A 16,067-nucleotide genomic window follows, 5' to 3' on the forward strand; every position below is an offset into this window, starting at 1 on the left:
TAGTACTCCCCAGCCTTGTTCTGTCGTCTTTGACTTCCATATATTGATTTTATCTTCTTTCACTTAATAAACACCAAGTCCGTACACTACTGAATAACTGTTATTTATCAAGAAATAAAGTATGTTCTTTATTTATACAGTACAGTATACTACACAAGCTGGGAGTAACTCTCAATCTACTGATGGTAGGAAGGACGCTTAAAAGACAGACAAGTGAGAAGGGTGGACCGAGGGAGGGAGGGATGGATTGGTGGAGGACTGGAGGGAGGGATGGATAAAGGGTGGGATGGGTGGACGGAGGAAGGGAAAAATGGATGGATGGATTGATTGATTGATGAAGGGGGATGGGTGGAGGGATGGAAGTTGAAAATGAGGGGGCATCTGGAGTATCAGAGAGTTTGATTCACATCCGAATTCAGCAGAAAAATGGTCGAAAAACCCTGACCACAGTACAGGGGATAAGTCTCACCTTTGACCTGAAGAAAATCGTAAAGGAGTTTGCCTTTAACGGGACAGAGGCTGAACATTCTGAGTACGGAGAGGTCATACAAGTGCAAGGTGACCAAAGAAACAACATTAGAGATTTTCTCAGAAAGATTGGCTTAGCAAAGGAACATCAGCTTAATGTTCACGGTTTCTAAGATGTAAAAATGGACATAGATGCCAAGTCATCTTCATTGGTCGAGTCATCATTATCAACACTGAGAGGTACTCCACAAGTCAATCAGTTGTCTCCCTTCCATAGTCTACACCTGCATCAATTCGATTGTGACGTAAAAACGAACAAATGGAAAATGAGCCTTGTAACGTGTGAAACAAGAGTGGATAATTTAAATGTAGAGGACAAGAGTGGATAATTTAAATGTAGAGGACAAGAGTGGATAATTTAAATGTAGAGGACAAGAGTGGATAATTCAAATGGACAAGAGTGAGAAACTAGCATGAGTAATAGAAATATTGGAGACAGTGTATTTAGTGTTCTTGAGGCAAACATGGAATTTCGCCATCATTCCTGATTTGCCAAAAGATGTGAACAATTAATTAAATTGCTGTGTTTAATAAATTACATTTGGTACAGTTGATAGATTTTTTCATCAAAATCATTATTTAAAGCAAAACATTGATATTTTGGCATTATTAGTTCGTCTTAGATCTCATATCTGAGATAAATTGTATTTGAATTTTTGAAAATAAGATGACACAGTGTACCTGTAGTGATAGGAGTCCAGATATTTTGTACATAATTATGCATTAATTAATATTATCATTTTCTCATCAAATGAAGAAAGTTTTTTTTGTAATAAAAAAATAATGAATGGAAAACGGTGTCAAGGACAGTCTATATGTGTATGATAATGATTCAGACACCCAGATATATATTGATTATCTCAGTCAATATAAAAACCGACGATCTGGTCTAGGTCAGATATACTCGGTTATCATATCTGATGATGGCGATAGTGTTTCTTTTTGTGCACTGTCTCAATAGCAGTTCACCAGTAGTGTGTTTGCAGTGGAGACGATTACCACGTTGTAAGTATAGAAATAACATGGATATAACTTAACGTTTGATCAATTATTGATGATTTTGAAAATTATCCAAAGAAAGTCAAAGCCATTTTTACTTTTTGATATAACTTAATGTTTAATCAATTATTGATGATTTTGAAAATACATCGACCTGGAAAAACATTTTGAAAAAAATCAAACGCAGAACATTTTAACCAATCAGGAATAGTTCTACCTAGGTACTGATATAACGGAGATAATTTATACCATTATAATCACTAATTCATCAGATGAACTATCATTATAATCATTTATTCATCAGATGAACTATCATTATAATCACTAATTCATCAGATGAACTATCATTATAATCATTTATTCATCAGATGAACTATCATTATAATCATTTATTCATCAGATGAACTATCATTATAATCACTAATTCATCAGATGAACTATCATTATAATCATTTATTCATCAGATGAACTATCATTATAATCACTAATTCATCAGATGAACTATCATTATAATCATTTATTCATCAGATGAACTATCATTATAATCACTAATTCATCAGATGAACTATCATACATTTTTGTGGAAAGAATGGCGCATGGAATTAAAAAAATAGTTTTGTCAATATTCGGTAAAAAATAATACTCATCCATTAATGGGCAAGGGTTGCAACACCGCAATATCTAAATAAGCCTCAACCTCCTTTGTAAAAATCCTGTTATCACATCAGTGGTTGTTATTATAACCTTTATGGTAACCCACGTGTATACCCTGGACAGGAAAACATCTGTACCTAGTACCCAGGCCTTCTGTACCGTTACCTGTGTGTGGTACCATCCTATTGGCATTGTCTTTTATCACGAGCTATACAACCTCATAAATCACATACCAGGTACAAAATAGTAAAATCTTAAAACTTTGTCCTACAGGCGTCAGTATGTCCAGGTATACAGTGCTGGTCACGGGTGCGAATGGCTTTCTTGGACAACATATCGTGCGACTTCTGCAGGAGAAGGCAGACTTCGTCACTCATCTTAAAGTCTTGGATATTCGGAAGTTTTCCAATCAGCTGAGTAAGTTTTCTCACAAGAAGTTGTGTATTTTTTAACTGTCTCTGGGCCTGGCGTTATTTTCTTTACTCAAAAGTTTGCTTCTCAAGAAATAAATGCAAGTCTCATTGCACTGAAAAAATCTACTTGTATTTAAAAACAAACAAAAAATCCAAGATTAATCAGTCCTTCCAAAGATAACATGCATCTGTACGGACGGAAGGACGTCCGGACGGACGGAACCCATTGGAATATATCCCGCCAACTTCGTTGCGGGGAGGATAATTATAGACCTATTTCCTTGCTGTCCACGGTTCGCAAAGGTTTTGAAAGAGTGAATTTTTAAACGTTTGTACAACTACTTATTTTACAAATATCAGTCTGGTTTAATGCATGGTTATTCTAAAGTATATCAACTCATTGATATTCATCACCAAATTTGTATTTAACTTGAAAAAAAACATTCTTGTGTTTTTTTTCTGTGACATATCCGAAGTCTTCGATAGGGTCTGGCAAAGAGGTGTTGTGGCGAAGTTTAAAACGTACGGAATTTCAGGTGAATTTCTTATATGGCTAAAAATTATCTCGGAGACATCAAAAGGTATCTTAAACAGTTCATATTCTTCTCAAGGGCTCATTGAGACAGGGGTTCCGCAAAGCTTTATTCTCAGACTACTTTAATTATCCCCCGCTTTCACCAAAACGGTGGATATTAATTTGGATTTGTCCGTCCGTCTGTCTGTCACACGTTCGTTTCCGTGTTCTTACTTCCCGAAATATTATCCAATTTGGGTGAAACTTGGTCAGCAGATGCATCTTGGGGTTACTAAGACTACTCTCTTTAATCCTTTACATCTTTCTATGGCTTTAAAGCAATACATTATAGCTCAAGAGAATATGTCATTCTACATAGCATTATGCCATGTTGACTCCTAACCTCTAAAATATTTACTTACAGTATGTTTGGAAAGCGGGGGATATAAATTCCATGAATTTGCTTGTCATTATTCTTTTTATATCAATGACATAGCATATTTTTAATTGACGTTTCGTCTCTTTGCAGACGATACGTCGCCTTGATCCTGTCTAGAAATTCAAGAAACATTACATAGAAACCTAGAGATTTTAAGTGCTTGGTAAAAAATTTGGTCGATTAATGTCAGTCCTGAAAACATAGATGTATTGTTTATTTCGAAATTTACTGATATCGAAGTAAACATAGAATTTGCTGTGAATGTCTTAAAGTTTACAAATTATCATTAACAATTAGGTGTAACTTGTAATCCAAATGCAAAGTGGGAGGAGGGGTGGGGGTGTCATGTTTACGGAATTTACACTTCGTTGTGAAATTTTTTTATGTCTTACGGAAATTAAAACACTTATTAAGTAGGGATGCTCTTTCAAAAATATATTACTTTTATTTTACCTGTTTTAGAATATGCTTGTGAATAATGGGACGGTTGCACTAAATTTGAATCAGATCGGTTAAAAAACCCAACGTGAAGCCACTCGCATTATACTACCTTTATATACTTATGTTAATACTTTATACTACTGGCCTTACGAAACCTTATCTAAAAATCAGGAAACTTCAACTACATAATAAATTAACTCCTGAATACCTCAATCATCTTTTGTTCTGGCGGAAATAATCGTTACGAATTACGTAACAATAATAACTATAGGATTCCTCCTTTCAGACTCTCTCTAACTAATTCATCTTTTCTACCTTCTACTCTTTACTGTTGGAATAACATAGAAAATTAGGTTCGATTTCAATCGTTTATTAATTCATTAAAATCCTGTTTAACATCAAATATTAAATCAAGTCCACCAATTTACTATGAAATTGAACATCGAAAACTTAAGATATTGCACACTAAGCGCCGACACGGTGTAGTTCCTTTAATTTTGGCCTTTTTTTGAGTTAGTCCCGTTGAGAATGCATCTTGTGATTGTGGTCATCCTTGTCAGTTTGTCATTTACTATTTTGTTGAATGTCAGCGTTGGTGACAAATTGTAACAATATCCGTATATCTGTATTGGCAGTATTGTAATATATTTAAAATGTATATTCGGATAATTAACAATAACTTGTGCCTCATTTCATGTCTATCTTTCGGCAAAAAATATGTTTAAACTAAACTAAGATATCGTGACTGATGTTAATGTAAAGTTGCGCGCAATCGTTTGTTTCAATATAATAGATATTGTGACATCAGTACTTAACATAACTCGCGTTAAACTGCTTTGGTAGATTATATTGTGACGTCACTACCTAACGTAACTCGCGTTAAACTGCTTTGGTAGATTATATTGTGACGTCACTACTTAACGTAACTCGCGTTAAACTGCTTTGGGAGATATTGTGACGTCATTACATAATATATTGAACATTTATTATCTACCAGAAAGCTGAGGAAAATTCCGAGTGATTTTATCAGCCCATATAAACATAAATGAGTAACACACGTCTGTGATCAGACCGAGGACGATGTGGACAAAGAAAGTACGCTGCATGTCAAACCGATTACAATGATGTATAATCGTTGTTTTTGTTTATTACAGTGTATTTTTACATGATCAGAATTTGAAAACTTTTTCTAATGTTTTTGTTCATTTACCTGTTTGTTTCGTGCTAACATGAAGCAGTTTTGGTTGCACAATGATCAGCTGAAGCGCGAGTGTGACAAATATGGTTCAGAAATGGGCTGTACATGGCTGATATGACATTCAGTGTATGCGCACTAATCAGTATCTCAGACAAGTCACAGACAAGCGTATGATAACATTTTTTTAATTAACCACCATGTGACGTCTACTAAACCGATAGGTGAGAGATACGAGCAAAACATGCTGATATCATCCAATGTGCTTTTTTCGTGTGGATAATTTAAAGTCACCCAATTAAAGACTGGAAAATGATATCAGAATTTAGTCCAAGATTTGCTTATTCTGAATTTAATATGGCAAACATACAGACTGTTTTACCAACACGACAGCGCCAAGGAGAGAACCGAATCTCAACCCGCGCCTCGTGCACATGTCGACACATCCTGGTATTGACGAAGCGAAGTCTAGCGGAGAGCAGAAAAACTACGGTAGACAATCTAGTGTAGTTATATTTTCGAAGAGAAGTCTAGTGGAGAGTATTTGCATTTCTCTTTATGTTTTCAGATTATAAAGAACGGAAGCCAGTGGAAGCGTTTGTCGGTAACATCACCGACGTAGCGGTTCTAGAGAGTGCCACAAGGGATGTAGATTGTGTGATACACATCGCGAGTGTGGTAGATGTAAGGCTGTTTCCGGACAAGACAAACCTACATAACATCAACGTTATAGGTAACACCAAACTGAAGTCCGAAAAATGACCACCGAACGTGGAAGAAGATAACGAATTGTTGTTTTGTATGCAAGTATTTTACGCTGTAGGACATACTATAAGACAACTGTGTTTGTATATAAGCTACGTATCACTTTGGTTCAAGGATATACATCCGATGTCCATGTGGAATCTGTTTCCGGTATCATACGATTTTTACAGGTTGTACAAATGGACAAGGGGTAACTGTAATTGGTGAAGGCACACCTCTGAGTTTCGCTAAGCTGCGCTTGTGTCAGGCAACTGTTTATTATTAAATGTAAAGATGTGTTGTGATTTTATTTATAGGTGCAGAACTACTACTTCAAGTCTGCATCAGGCAAAACGTACGACATTTTGTGTACTGTAGTTCACAAAGCGTTGTCATAGGTTACAAAGATATCACGGACTCCGACGAGACGTCTGAAATACCCAAGGATTTCCTGTTCGGGCAGTACAGCGTTACCAAACACTTAGCTGAACAAATCGTGAAGAGTCAAGACGGGGCTTATCTGCCAGATGGTTGGTATATAAATAAATCTACTTACAAAATTAACAGACATCTTTTTCGGTAAATAAAGGATGTAAAAGGTATTTAGAGGCTATCATGTAGTTTCCCCTGTCTCGGTTTCACACCGAGGCTCCCTGAACAACTCGAGCAGGAAATTAGAAGAGAATAAAGAGACATGACATGCCTTTCTCGCTCTCTCTTAATAAGTGGTTTTACAACCGCAATTTAATTTAGATTACCGAGCAAGGTTAGGATTAACAGATATGGCGTAACATTGCTGTTGCCAGTTGGACCTTAGATCTGTCGGAGTTGACCCGTGTACAGCAACAGTGTTGTGCTTTTAAATTGGGTATGTTACCCGTACTAACAGTATTAAAATGTCCGTTGTAGCTTTCTGTCACATCATCGACATGTTGGTACGTTTTCCAGGTGGTAAACTGCGCACTTTGTCTTTGAGACCAGTGACGATGTACGGGGAGCTTGATGTCCACTGGGCACCGAATATCCTCAGATGGGCTTCAATTTTAGGTGGTACCATATGTCAGTTCGCAAACGGAACATCACAGGCAGCATACGCTGGAAACGTGGCTTGGGGTTTTGTGTGTGCCGTGAAAGCTTTGCGTGAGAATTCGGATCTCGGCGGAGAAGTGTTCTTCGTGTGTGACGACACCCCTCTTGGTAACATGTTTCAGCTAGTTGATCCTTTCTTGAAAAGCTGTGGTTTAAAGATGACAAACTTCATACTTCCCTACTGGTTCATGGTTTTCTTGGCAGTAGTATTAATTTGTATAGCGTGGATTATCTCCCCTATCTACCAGATAAACTCTAACTTCACCCCCCGTTCTGTTAGATATATCAACATGAAAGTAAACTCGGTGTATAAGAAGGCCTCTGAAATCCTTGATTACAAACCTCTATATTCTCACGAGGAAAGTGTACGACGGTCAATAGAGTATTACAAACAACCAAACACCCGGTTTGGTAGCGCCAGATAGACCATTGATATTGGTCGTTGGAAGAAGTTCGGAACGTACAACTCGTACAAGATTTGTGACAGTGAAAATGACACTGGTAGGATAATAACGCGAAATGACACTGGTAGGATAATAAGGCGAAGTTTATTTATTGATTACATTTATAACTGCTATTGTAACTGGCCTGTCCATTCTTCTATTTACATTACTACTAGACTTTTATTAGTTACAACTTTTCTCCGCAAGGCTACGCTAGTTGTATTTTTGAAGCGAAGTTTAGCGGTGTGTAGAAAAACTGTGACCGGCAATTCAGTTCACATTTCAACGAACATTGGGAGAGATCAGATAATGCATATGCAATCTATCATAATCATTTTAACATGATGTTTATTTATTTATTTAATCACTTATTTATTTATTTATTTATTTATTTATTTATAATTTTTATTGAAATGTATTAAACACAAGTTTGTTCTGCCGTTTGTTCTCGTCAGATTGTGATTTATTGTAGCCGTGTTATATCTATACAAGTCGACATGGGAAAATCACTCATTATCTTTATACTTCCATTTATTGATATCAGTAATTTGATTTCCGGACATACATAAACATGTTTACTGATATCAGTAATTTGATTTCCGGACATACATAAACATGTTTACTGATATCAGTAATTTGATTTCCGGACATACATAAACATGTTTACTGATATCAGTAATTTGATTTCCGGACATACATAAACATGTTTACTGATATCAGTAATTTGATTTCCGGACATACATAAACATGTTTACTGATATCAGTAATTTGATTTCCGGACATACATAAACATGTTTACTGATATCAGTAATTTGATTTCCGGACATACATAAACATGTTTACTGATATCAGTTAATTTGAGTTTTTTTTTTACATCCATAAACATGTTTACTGATATCAGTGTTGTGATTTGACGGACATCCATAAACATGTGTACTGATATCAGTTATTTTATACATGTTAACTAATATCAGTAATTTGATTTACAGACATCCATAAACATGTTTACTGATATCAGTAATTTGATCACCGGACATCCATAAACATGTTTACTTATCAGTAACTGCCCAGTGACATCCATAAACATGCGCAGTAATTTGGCGCGATATCGGTAAAATGATCCACGGACATCCATAAACATGTTTATTGATTTCAGTACATTTGATTTGAGAGACATACATAAACATGTTTACTGATATCAGTAATTTGTTTGGACATCCATAAACATAGTACAGTATATCATGTTGTATTTGACTGTATTGTAACATCCATAAACATGTTTACTGATATCAGTAATTTGATTTACGGACATCCATAAACATGTTTACTGATATCAGTAATTTGATGTCGAATTATATCCATAAACATGTTAACTGATATCAGTAATTTTATTTCCGGACATACATAAACATGTTTGACTGATATCAGTTATTTGATTTACGGACATCCATAAACATGTTTACTGGTACCAGTAATTTGATCCACGGACATCCATAAACATGTTTACTGATATCAGTAATTTGATTTACGGACATACATAAACATGTTTACTGATATCAGTAATTTGATTTCCGGACATCCATAAACATGTTTACTGATATCAGTAATTTGATTTACGGACATACATATTGTAACTTATAATGAGTTTACTGATATCAGTAATTTGATTTCCGGACATACATAAACATGTTTACTGATATCAGTAATTTGATCCACGGACATACATGTTAACTGATATCAGTAATTTGATTTACAGACATACATAAACATGTTTACTGATATTGATTTACAGACATACATAAACATGTTTACTGATATCAGTAATTTGATTTACAGACATACATAAACATGTTTACTGATATCAGTAATTTGATTTCCGGACATACATAAACATGTTTACTGATATCAGTAATTTGATCCACGGACATCCATATACATGTTTACTGATATCAGTAATTTGATCCACGGACATCCATAAACATGTTTACTGATATCAGTAATTTGATTTCCGGACATCCATAAACATGTTTACTGATATCAGTAATTTGATTTACGGACATCCATAAACATGTTTACTGATATCAGTAATTTGATTTACGGACATACATAAACATGTTTACTGATATCAGTAATTTGATTTACGGACATACATAAACATGTTTACTGATATCAGTAATTTGATTTACGGACATACATAAACATGTTTACTGATATCAGTAATTTGATTTACGGACATACATAAACATGTTTACTGATATCAGTAATTTGATTTACGGACATACATAAACATGTTTACTGATATCAGTAATTTGATTTCCGGACATACATAAACATGTTTACTGATATCAGTAATTTGATTTACGGACATACATAAACATGTTTACTGATATCAGTAATTTGATTTACGGACATACATAAACATGTTTACTGATATCAGTAATTTGATTTACGGACATCCATAAACATGTTTACTGATATCAGTAATTTGATTTACAGACATACATAAACATGTTTACTGATATCAGTAATTTGATTTCCGGACATACATAAACATGTTTACTGATATCAGTAATTTGATTTACGGACATACATAAACATGTTTACTGATATCAGTAATTTGATTTACGGACATACATAAACATGTTTACTGATATCAGTAATTTGATCCACGGACATACATAAACATGTTTACCGATATCAGTAATTTGATTTACGGACATCCGTAAACATGTTTACTGATATCAGTAATTTGATTTATCACATAACCGACCCGTTTTCCCATGTCATAATAATGGTAATACACATGTGTGATAAACTTTTGGGGTCTGCTGATTGGTCAAAATCGTGGGATCGTATTCATACGCCCGCGCGCGTACTACTTTTGTTTAATACGACAACAAACTGTAGTAAAATATGGCTGACCAGATCAACATTGGCGACACATTTTTTATTGATAAGAAGGGGACTGGTGTGGTGAAGGAGATAATCCCCCGGGGTTTGCTGTATTTTATAATGTTGAATTGTGTGGGATTGACTTTCAAATTGAGCTTGAGCGCGATCGTATTGAAAAGGTGGTAGATCCCTCCCAACAGCAGACGACCGCTCCGGATGGCGGTCCTGTTGCCCCAAAACCAAGTCGTTTCGTTTCAGTCAGAGAACATGAGGTGGGAATTTTATACAGGATCAATCAAACAAGAATACGTTGAGCAAATCTTTGTATGACATAAAACTTTTGTGTAAATTTTTTGAGTTACCAGAAATAAATGAAAAGCTATCATTGAAAGTGACAGTGACCCGCAGTAATTGGAGCAGTTAGGCCGAACCTGATGACCCGTGATGACGAGGCGAGGTGACGTCACGCTACCAATATCAAGTCAATTTCCAGAAGATTTTTTTTGTGATTTTTAAAAGTTATTTTGGCATGAAACAGAATTTAAATGCGTTACTTTGTCGATATTATTTTGGAACATAACAATCTCTTATTCAATCATTGAAAAAAGGGTACTTTTTGCAACACGGATGGATAAAACTATGGTTGTTGTGCGTTGGTTTTGACCTATATAGAAACAGCTGATTGCATAGTGGAAGTAAATCGTAGTTTTCTGTCGATTTTTCCATATTAATTGGTTATGTGATAAATAGAATCTTACACTCGTATCAATGTATTATGGAATTTATTAAACTCGTTCAATAAATTCCTTAATACATTGACATTCATGTAAGATCCTCTATTTACGGACATACATAAACATGTTTATTGATATCAGTAATTTGATTTACGGACATCCATAAACAGGTTAACTGATATCAGTAATTTGATTTCCGGACATACATAAACATGTTTACTGATATCAGTAATTTGATCCACGGACATCCATAAACATGTTAACTGATATCAGTAATTTGATCTACGGACATCCATATACATGTTTACTGATATCAGTAATTCAACTAAGTTTTAAATCAATTTTAATAACGAATATTCAAAAGATATTTTTAAATGTATGTGTATATAAATATAAGGGTTAAGAGTTTTTCCACTTTGGCTTACTATTTATCTACAAGGAAACTATCCTTTTTTATATCGCCATCTTGTAATTTTCTTTATAAGACACAATTTTGGTTGCGGAATATAACAACACTAACTTTTCATCCGATCACAAAATATTGGCAGAATTAAACCAGAAATTTCATGTTTCGGCGTTCTACTTTTTACGACATATTGTTCACAGTGTACACGTTGGTTGGGGATATAATGTCATTCTGTAGCAATAATCACGGCCTCGATTATGATATATACGATAACGACGATAATTCAATTGAAGAGCATGTAACATACTATCTAATCAACGAGCCCAGACAGAAGAAAATACTCCAGGTGTTGTTTGTTTGTTTGATGGGTAAATAACCTGGTGAAATCAGGTCATTTGGAGGCAGATTCTCCTTGTATTAACTGGTGTTTAACACAATGAACAGTATACCGGAGGTCCTCAGGGTGCCTTCCAAAACAAATTAGGGAAAGCACTTGCCAAGGGACACAACCACATCAATAAAGACCAGTCCGTTGTCACGGGTTGGGAGTGACGAAACAGGCCTTGAAATAGATATATAGACTAAGGTTTTACTGACTGCAATGTCGTGGCCCCGAACGACGTTGACGTTGTCGTTGTTGTTGTTGTTGTTGTTGTTGAAGAAATCTGATGCCCATCAATTCTCCTCGACCTATCATCCTCAACACATGTTTCCCTTTCATCATGTTCCATTTTCTATATGACATTCAGTCAGCCATTTTTATGACAGGTTCATAATTTAAAAAGTTTGTCGATTTTCAGTGAGAGCTATGACTTTTCAAATTCACCGCATTTCATTATTACCGCATATTGTACCCAGTCACAATGTCGATACATAATAGCAATGTGTCATTGTAACCTGAATACCACGCTTATCTACATAGATGACGTGGATTACCGAGGTATGTTTATAGTGTTGTACAGGTGTAAACATATTCTCATATGACCTTGTCACCTCCTACCGAATTGAAATTGTTTGACGAAGAATGATAGAGATAAGAAATACTGATATAACTCGGTGCGCGTGCACTCATTCAAACAAAATACACGTATAACTAATCTCTTACTGAACTAGATATGTTAATTGCACTGCCTAAAAGTGAACGCAATGCGGTATCGTATCGAATTGACGAGTACCGACTTTCTAGTACATTGTTTTCCTATTAAGACAACCATAGATATCTACGGATGTCTTAATTTAAATAAAAAATCCACAAATTAGACTTTTATGACTTATTGGCCTAAAAACAAGTGATCTGTATCTCCTAGTGTTTATCGCATTGCGTTCATTCGAAATTGAATGAAAGTACGCTTAGTAATGCTCACAAAGGCTAGTCATGGTAACTCTACATAAACACTGGACTATCTGCTACCTTTCTCCGTTCCGTATTTGCCATGTTGGTATTTTCTTGATGTTTTTAAGTGTGATTTTAGTATTTTGTACCAATCCAAATTCTAGTATGTCCCGCCATTTAAACCGGAAATCAAGTGAACGGAAAATGAAATGCTGTTTTCTGATTGGTTAAAATTTCATTTTCTCGCTCGGGCAAGTTTTTGGCATAACGGGTGTCAAATTATTACTATATGTGTATGTTACTTTTATTATTAATCTTGTTGACTTTTAGGTATGTTTTTGTTTAAAAGTGAATGCTTGAAAGAATATTTTGTAGGTTAGCAAAATCGGTATTTCGGAAGCAGAGTCTGTTCAGCGAATGTTTTCAGTGAGTCAGTTGTCCAAAGATAGTCACATATGTAGCAGGGACATTAATTTCTGTATTTTTAAGTTGTTTCATTAAATATGTCTTATTGTGTTTTTGGCATTATTTTATATTATTCTCCAATCGTCCAGAGTATTGTATTGTCGCGTCCGTAACACAGATTGCCGGAATTAGTATCGTCTGTATCATATAGTTATGTATCTGTATTTAGTGCCATTTCGTTTCGTCTGTATTGTACCAGTTATTGTAATGTCCAAGTGGTCAGTCTTTGTGGTGTTATGTCACATAGTTCCTGTTGTTTCATTGGTTGTTTTTATTGGGCGATTTGGCGGGATATTTCTTTGTTCAGGCTTTTGTCTTGTCAGACTGAGGCATTCGTTTGACCAGACTGGACGTGTTCAATCGGCTTGAAAATATATATATATATATATATATATATTGAACTAGACCGTCTCGTGGATTTGTTGTAGCTCCATGGTCAATTTCAGGACATGGGCTTTGAGCTATTATTCAGGTATATCTGTATTTCTGTAAATGTATATAGCTTGTAAAGATAAATGCATCTTTGCATTTATCTATATATTTATTTGATCGATATAAATAGTATCGATATAAAAGTCTATAATAATCAAACGTCTCATTTGTAAATCGTAATAGTATACGATTGATAAGTAATAATTTTATTAGTGCTGTGAGAGTTATTTCCCTCTGTGTGAAAGTTAAGAAAGTATGGTTAGCTTGAATGTGTAGTTAAGTCCGTTTTATATTATTTGTTACAGAGCTTTTTAAGATGCCCTGATAATGTTGGAATAAATATCGTACCTAACCCCTTTGAGCTTGTCGTCATTTCAATACAAGACCATCACGATTATACATATGTAGTTTGTTTTTAATCCCTGAAAATTTTTCCTACCCAATTTCAATTTCCAAACAAAATACAAATTATAATATATGACTAGACGTGTGTTATTATAACTAACTAGACGGATTCTATCATAATTGACTAGAAGCGATGGAACATCGTAACGTAACTATCCGAAAGGACGTGGTATCCGAAGGGACAGGAAGACAATGGCTGTCGTAGACAGGGTCTGGTTAATTCGACGTGATCGTGACGTAGAAGTATAAGGTGGTTTAATAATACTCGTGATTCGGCAAGTCGAGTTATCGTTCGGTCTTGGTAGATGGTTGAATTTCTATAAAAAATAATAAGGAAATTTACCTCTTATCTTATTGTATGTGACTCTAAATAGACCTAAATGCGACACATTGGTTCAATAATGGGAACGCATTGTACCAAGTTATCTAGGCTTCGCGTGATTAGCGGTTGTTGAATCGAAAACGTCACGACAATTGCTGTATTTAAGAACAGTTAAAGATAAACTTTATCGTCAGGTTCTTAGTCCTCAGAACTCTCCACCAAGTACCATGCAGCTCTCTCTTGTCATCTTGTGCCTGGCTTTTGGTAAGTAATACTTACACTAAAACCATTCCGAACTCATATAAGAGCTTCACTAATACAGCATACTACGACATCTATTTGTCTTATAGTTTTGCCCAAACGTCTTCATTTGAACCTGGCTGCTGTAAGGATATGACGCGACAACGTTGTGGTGTACTGAACACTAAATACAAGTTTATTTTTTTTCTTTTGTTCGAGGGCTTGGCTTTCATCACAGTTGCCATAGACTTGTATTTGGTATATTTTGCCTACGTGTGGTGTTGGCGTTGTGGTTTGATAGAGTTATGTATAGACGCTGTATTTTATGATTATATACACACATCACATTGTAATCTGCCTGTCTTACTTCTCATCTAAATAAAATGACAGTTATATGATAAATCGTGACATTGTTAAGATGCTGCTGTTATGTTGTTTTTTCACACATATATAACATTTAATAAATCATTGGTTATGTTCATCGTCATCAACTTTAATCTCGCTGATCACATGACTAGTCTAATAGACCTGGTCCAGCGTGTTGTATAGATGTAGTGAACACTTGCTCAGTTCCTTGTCATTGTAGCCAGTGCCCGCGCGCTCCAGGCGTGTACATCGACGGCGGATTGTCGATGTCCCCATTTCCCACCAGGCATGAAAGCTTTCTGTTCCAACGGAGCATGTCATTGCCACACAGGATCATCGTGTACAACCGCTGCCGACTGCACCACATGTCACCAGCACGAGAGAACCACGTGTGAACAGGATGCTCCTGGCGTTAGTTTCTGTCACTGCAACGGTCACGAAGCTCCACCAGCCATGCAAACATGCACGACCGCCGACACGTGCCACGACTGTCCTAATACAGCTCTCAATAAGATATGCCACAATGGTGAATGTCAATGCCATTTCGACAACGAATGCGAGGGTCCTAAAGACTGCTACACCTGCCCGCCACATACCCGGAATGTGACCTGTGAGGCCAATAACTGCCATTGTGATGGACATCAGGCCCCACCAAAGGCTCCAACCTGCACTTCCATCAGTCAGTGCCCAACGTGTCCAGAACAAAATATGACACAGGCCTGCCTAAACGGGGAATGCCACTGCCACTACCCAGGAGAGTGTAAAGCGGCTTCCGACTGCAAAACCTGTCCACCCCATGTGACCACCGTCACATGCGATGATGATGGCACCGGTGACATGTACTGTCACTGTGACGGCCATCCGGCGCCAACCCATTCCATGCAGTCTGGTCATCACGGTGGTCCCGGAGGGTTTGGTGGCTTCCATGGTGGTCATTAATAAATCACTATAACCTTCATCATGTCTTACTTTTCTCTCTGTGTTCATGTTCCTTTTCCAGCTATTACGCTTGG

The 16,067-nt window shown here is 36.0% G+C and overlaps 2 protein-coding genes across 2 annotated transcripts; both read left to right on the forward strand.

The window, feature by feature from the left end:
• Window positions 1–2,462: 2,462 nt before the first annotated feature.
• Window positions 2,463–7,441, forward strand: LOC132565040 (3 beta-hydroxysteroid dehydrogenase/Delta 5-->4-isomerase type 1-like). Its single transcript, XM_060229646.1, has 4 exons — window positions 2,463–2,598; window positions 5,752–5,916; window positions 6,245–6,457; window positions 6,876–7,441. The coding sequence occupies exons 1-4, from the start codon at window positions 2,463–2,465 to the stop codon at window positions 7,439–7,441; spliced, it is 1,080 nt and encodes a 359-aa protein (XP_060085629.1).
• A 6,818-nt stretch (window positions 7,442–14,259) lies between these two features.
• Window positions 14,260–15,993, forward strand: LOC132565041 (platelet endothelial aggregation receptor 1-like). Its single transcript, XM_060229647.1, has 3 exons — window positions 14,260–14,295; window positions 14,643–14,712; window positions 15,275–15,993. The coding sequence occupies exons 1-3, from the start codon at window positions 14,260–14,262 to the stop codon at window positions 15,991–15,993; spliced, it is 825 nt and encodes a 274-aa protein (XP_060085630.1).
• The last annotated feature ends 74 nt before the right edge of the window (window positions 15,994–16,067 follow it).

Source organism: Ylistrum balloti, unplaced genomic scaffold (assembly GCF_031769215.1).
Source record: "Ylistrum balloti isolate Yb309-2 unplaced genomic scaffold, AGI_CSIRO_Ybal_v1 Utg369688, whole genome shotgun sequence".
Classification (NCBI taxonomy): Eukaryota; Metazoa; Mollusca; class Bivalvia; order Pectinida; family Pectinidae; genus Ylistrum; species Ylistrum balloti.

Excerpts from the sequence above, each read along its gene's own strand:
- LOC132565040 (XM_060229646.1), top strand. The coding sequence starts at position 2,463 with ATGTCCAGGTATACAGTGCTGGTCACGGGTGCGAATGGCTTTCTTGGA. Across the intron at positions 5,917-6,244 it reads ACATAACATCAACGTTATAG|GTGCAGAACTACTACTTCAA; the intron begins GTAACACCAAAC and ends TTTTATTTATAG. Across the intron at positions 6,458-6,875 it reads CGGGGCTTATCTGCCAGATG|GTGGTAAACTGCGCACTTTG; the intron begins GTTGGTATATAA and ends TACGTTTTCCAG.
- LOC132565041 (XM_060229647.1), top strand. The coding sequence starts at position 14,260 with ATGGAACATCGTAACGTAACTATCCGAAAGGACGTG. Across the intron at positions 14,296-14,642 it reads TAACTATCCGAAAGGACGTG|GTTCTTAGTCCTCAGAACTC; the intron begins GTATCCGAAGGG and ends CTTTATCGTCAG. Across the intron at positions 14,713-15,274 it reads CATCTTGTGCCTGGCTTTTG|CCAGTGCCCGCGCGCTCCAG; the intron begins GTAAGTAATACT and ends TTGTCATTGTAG.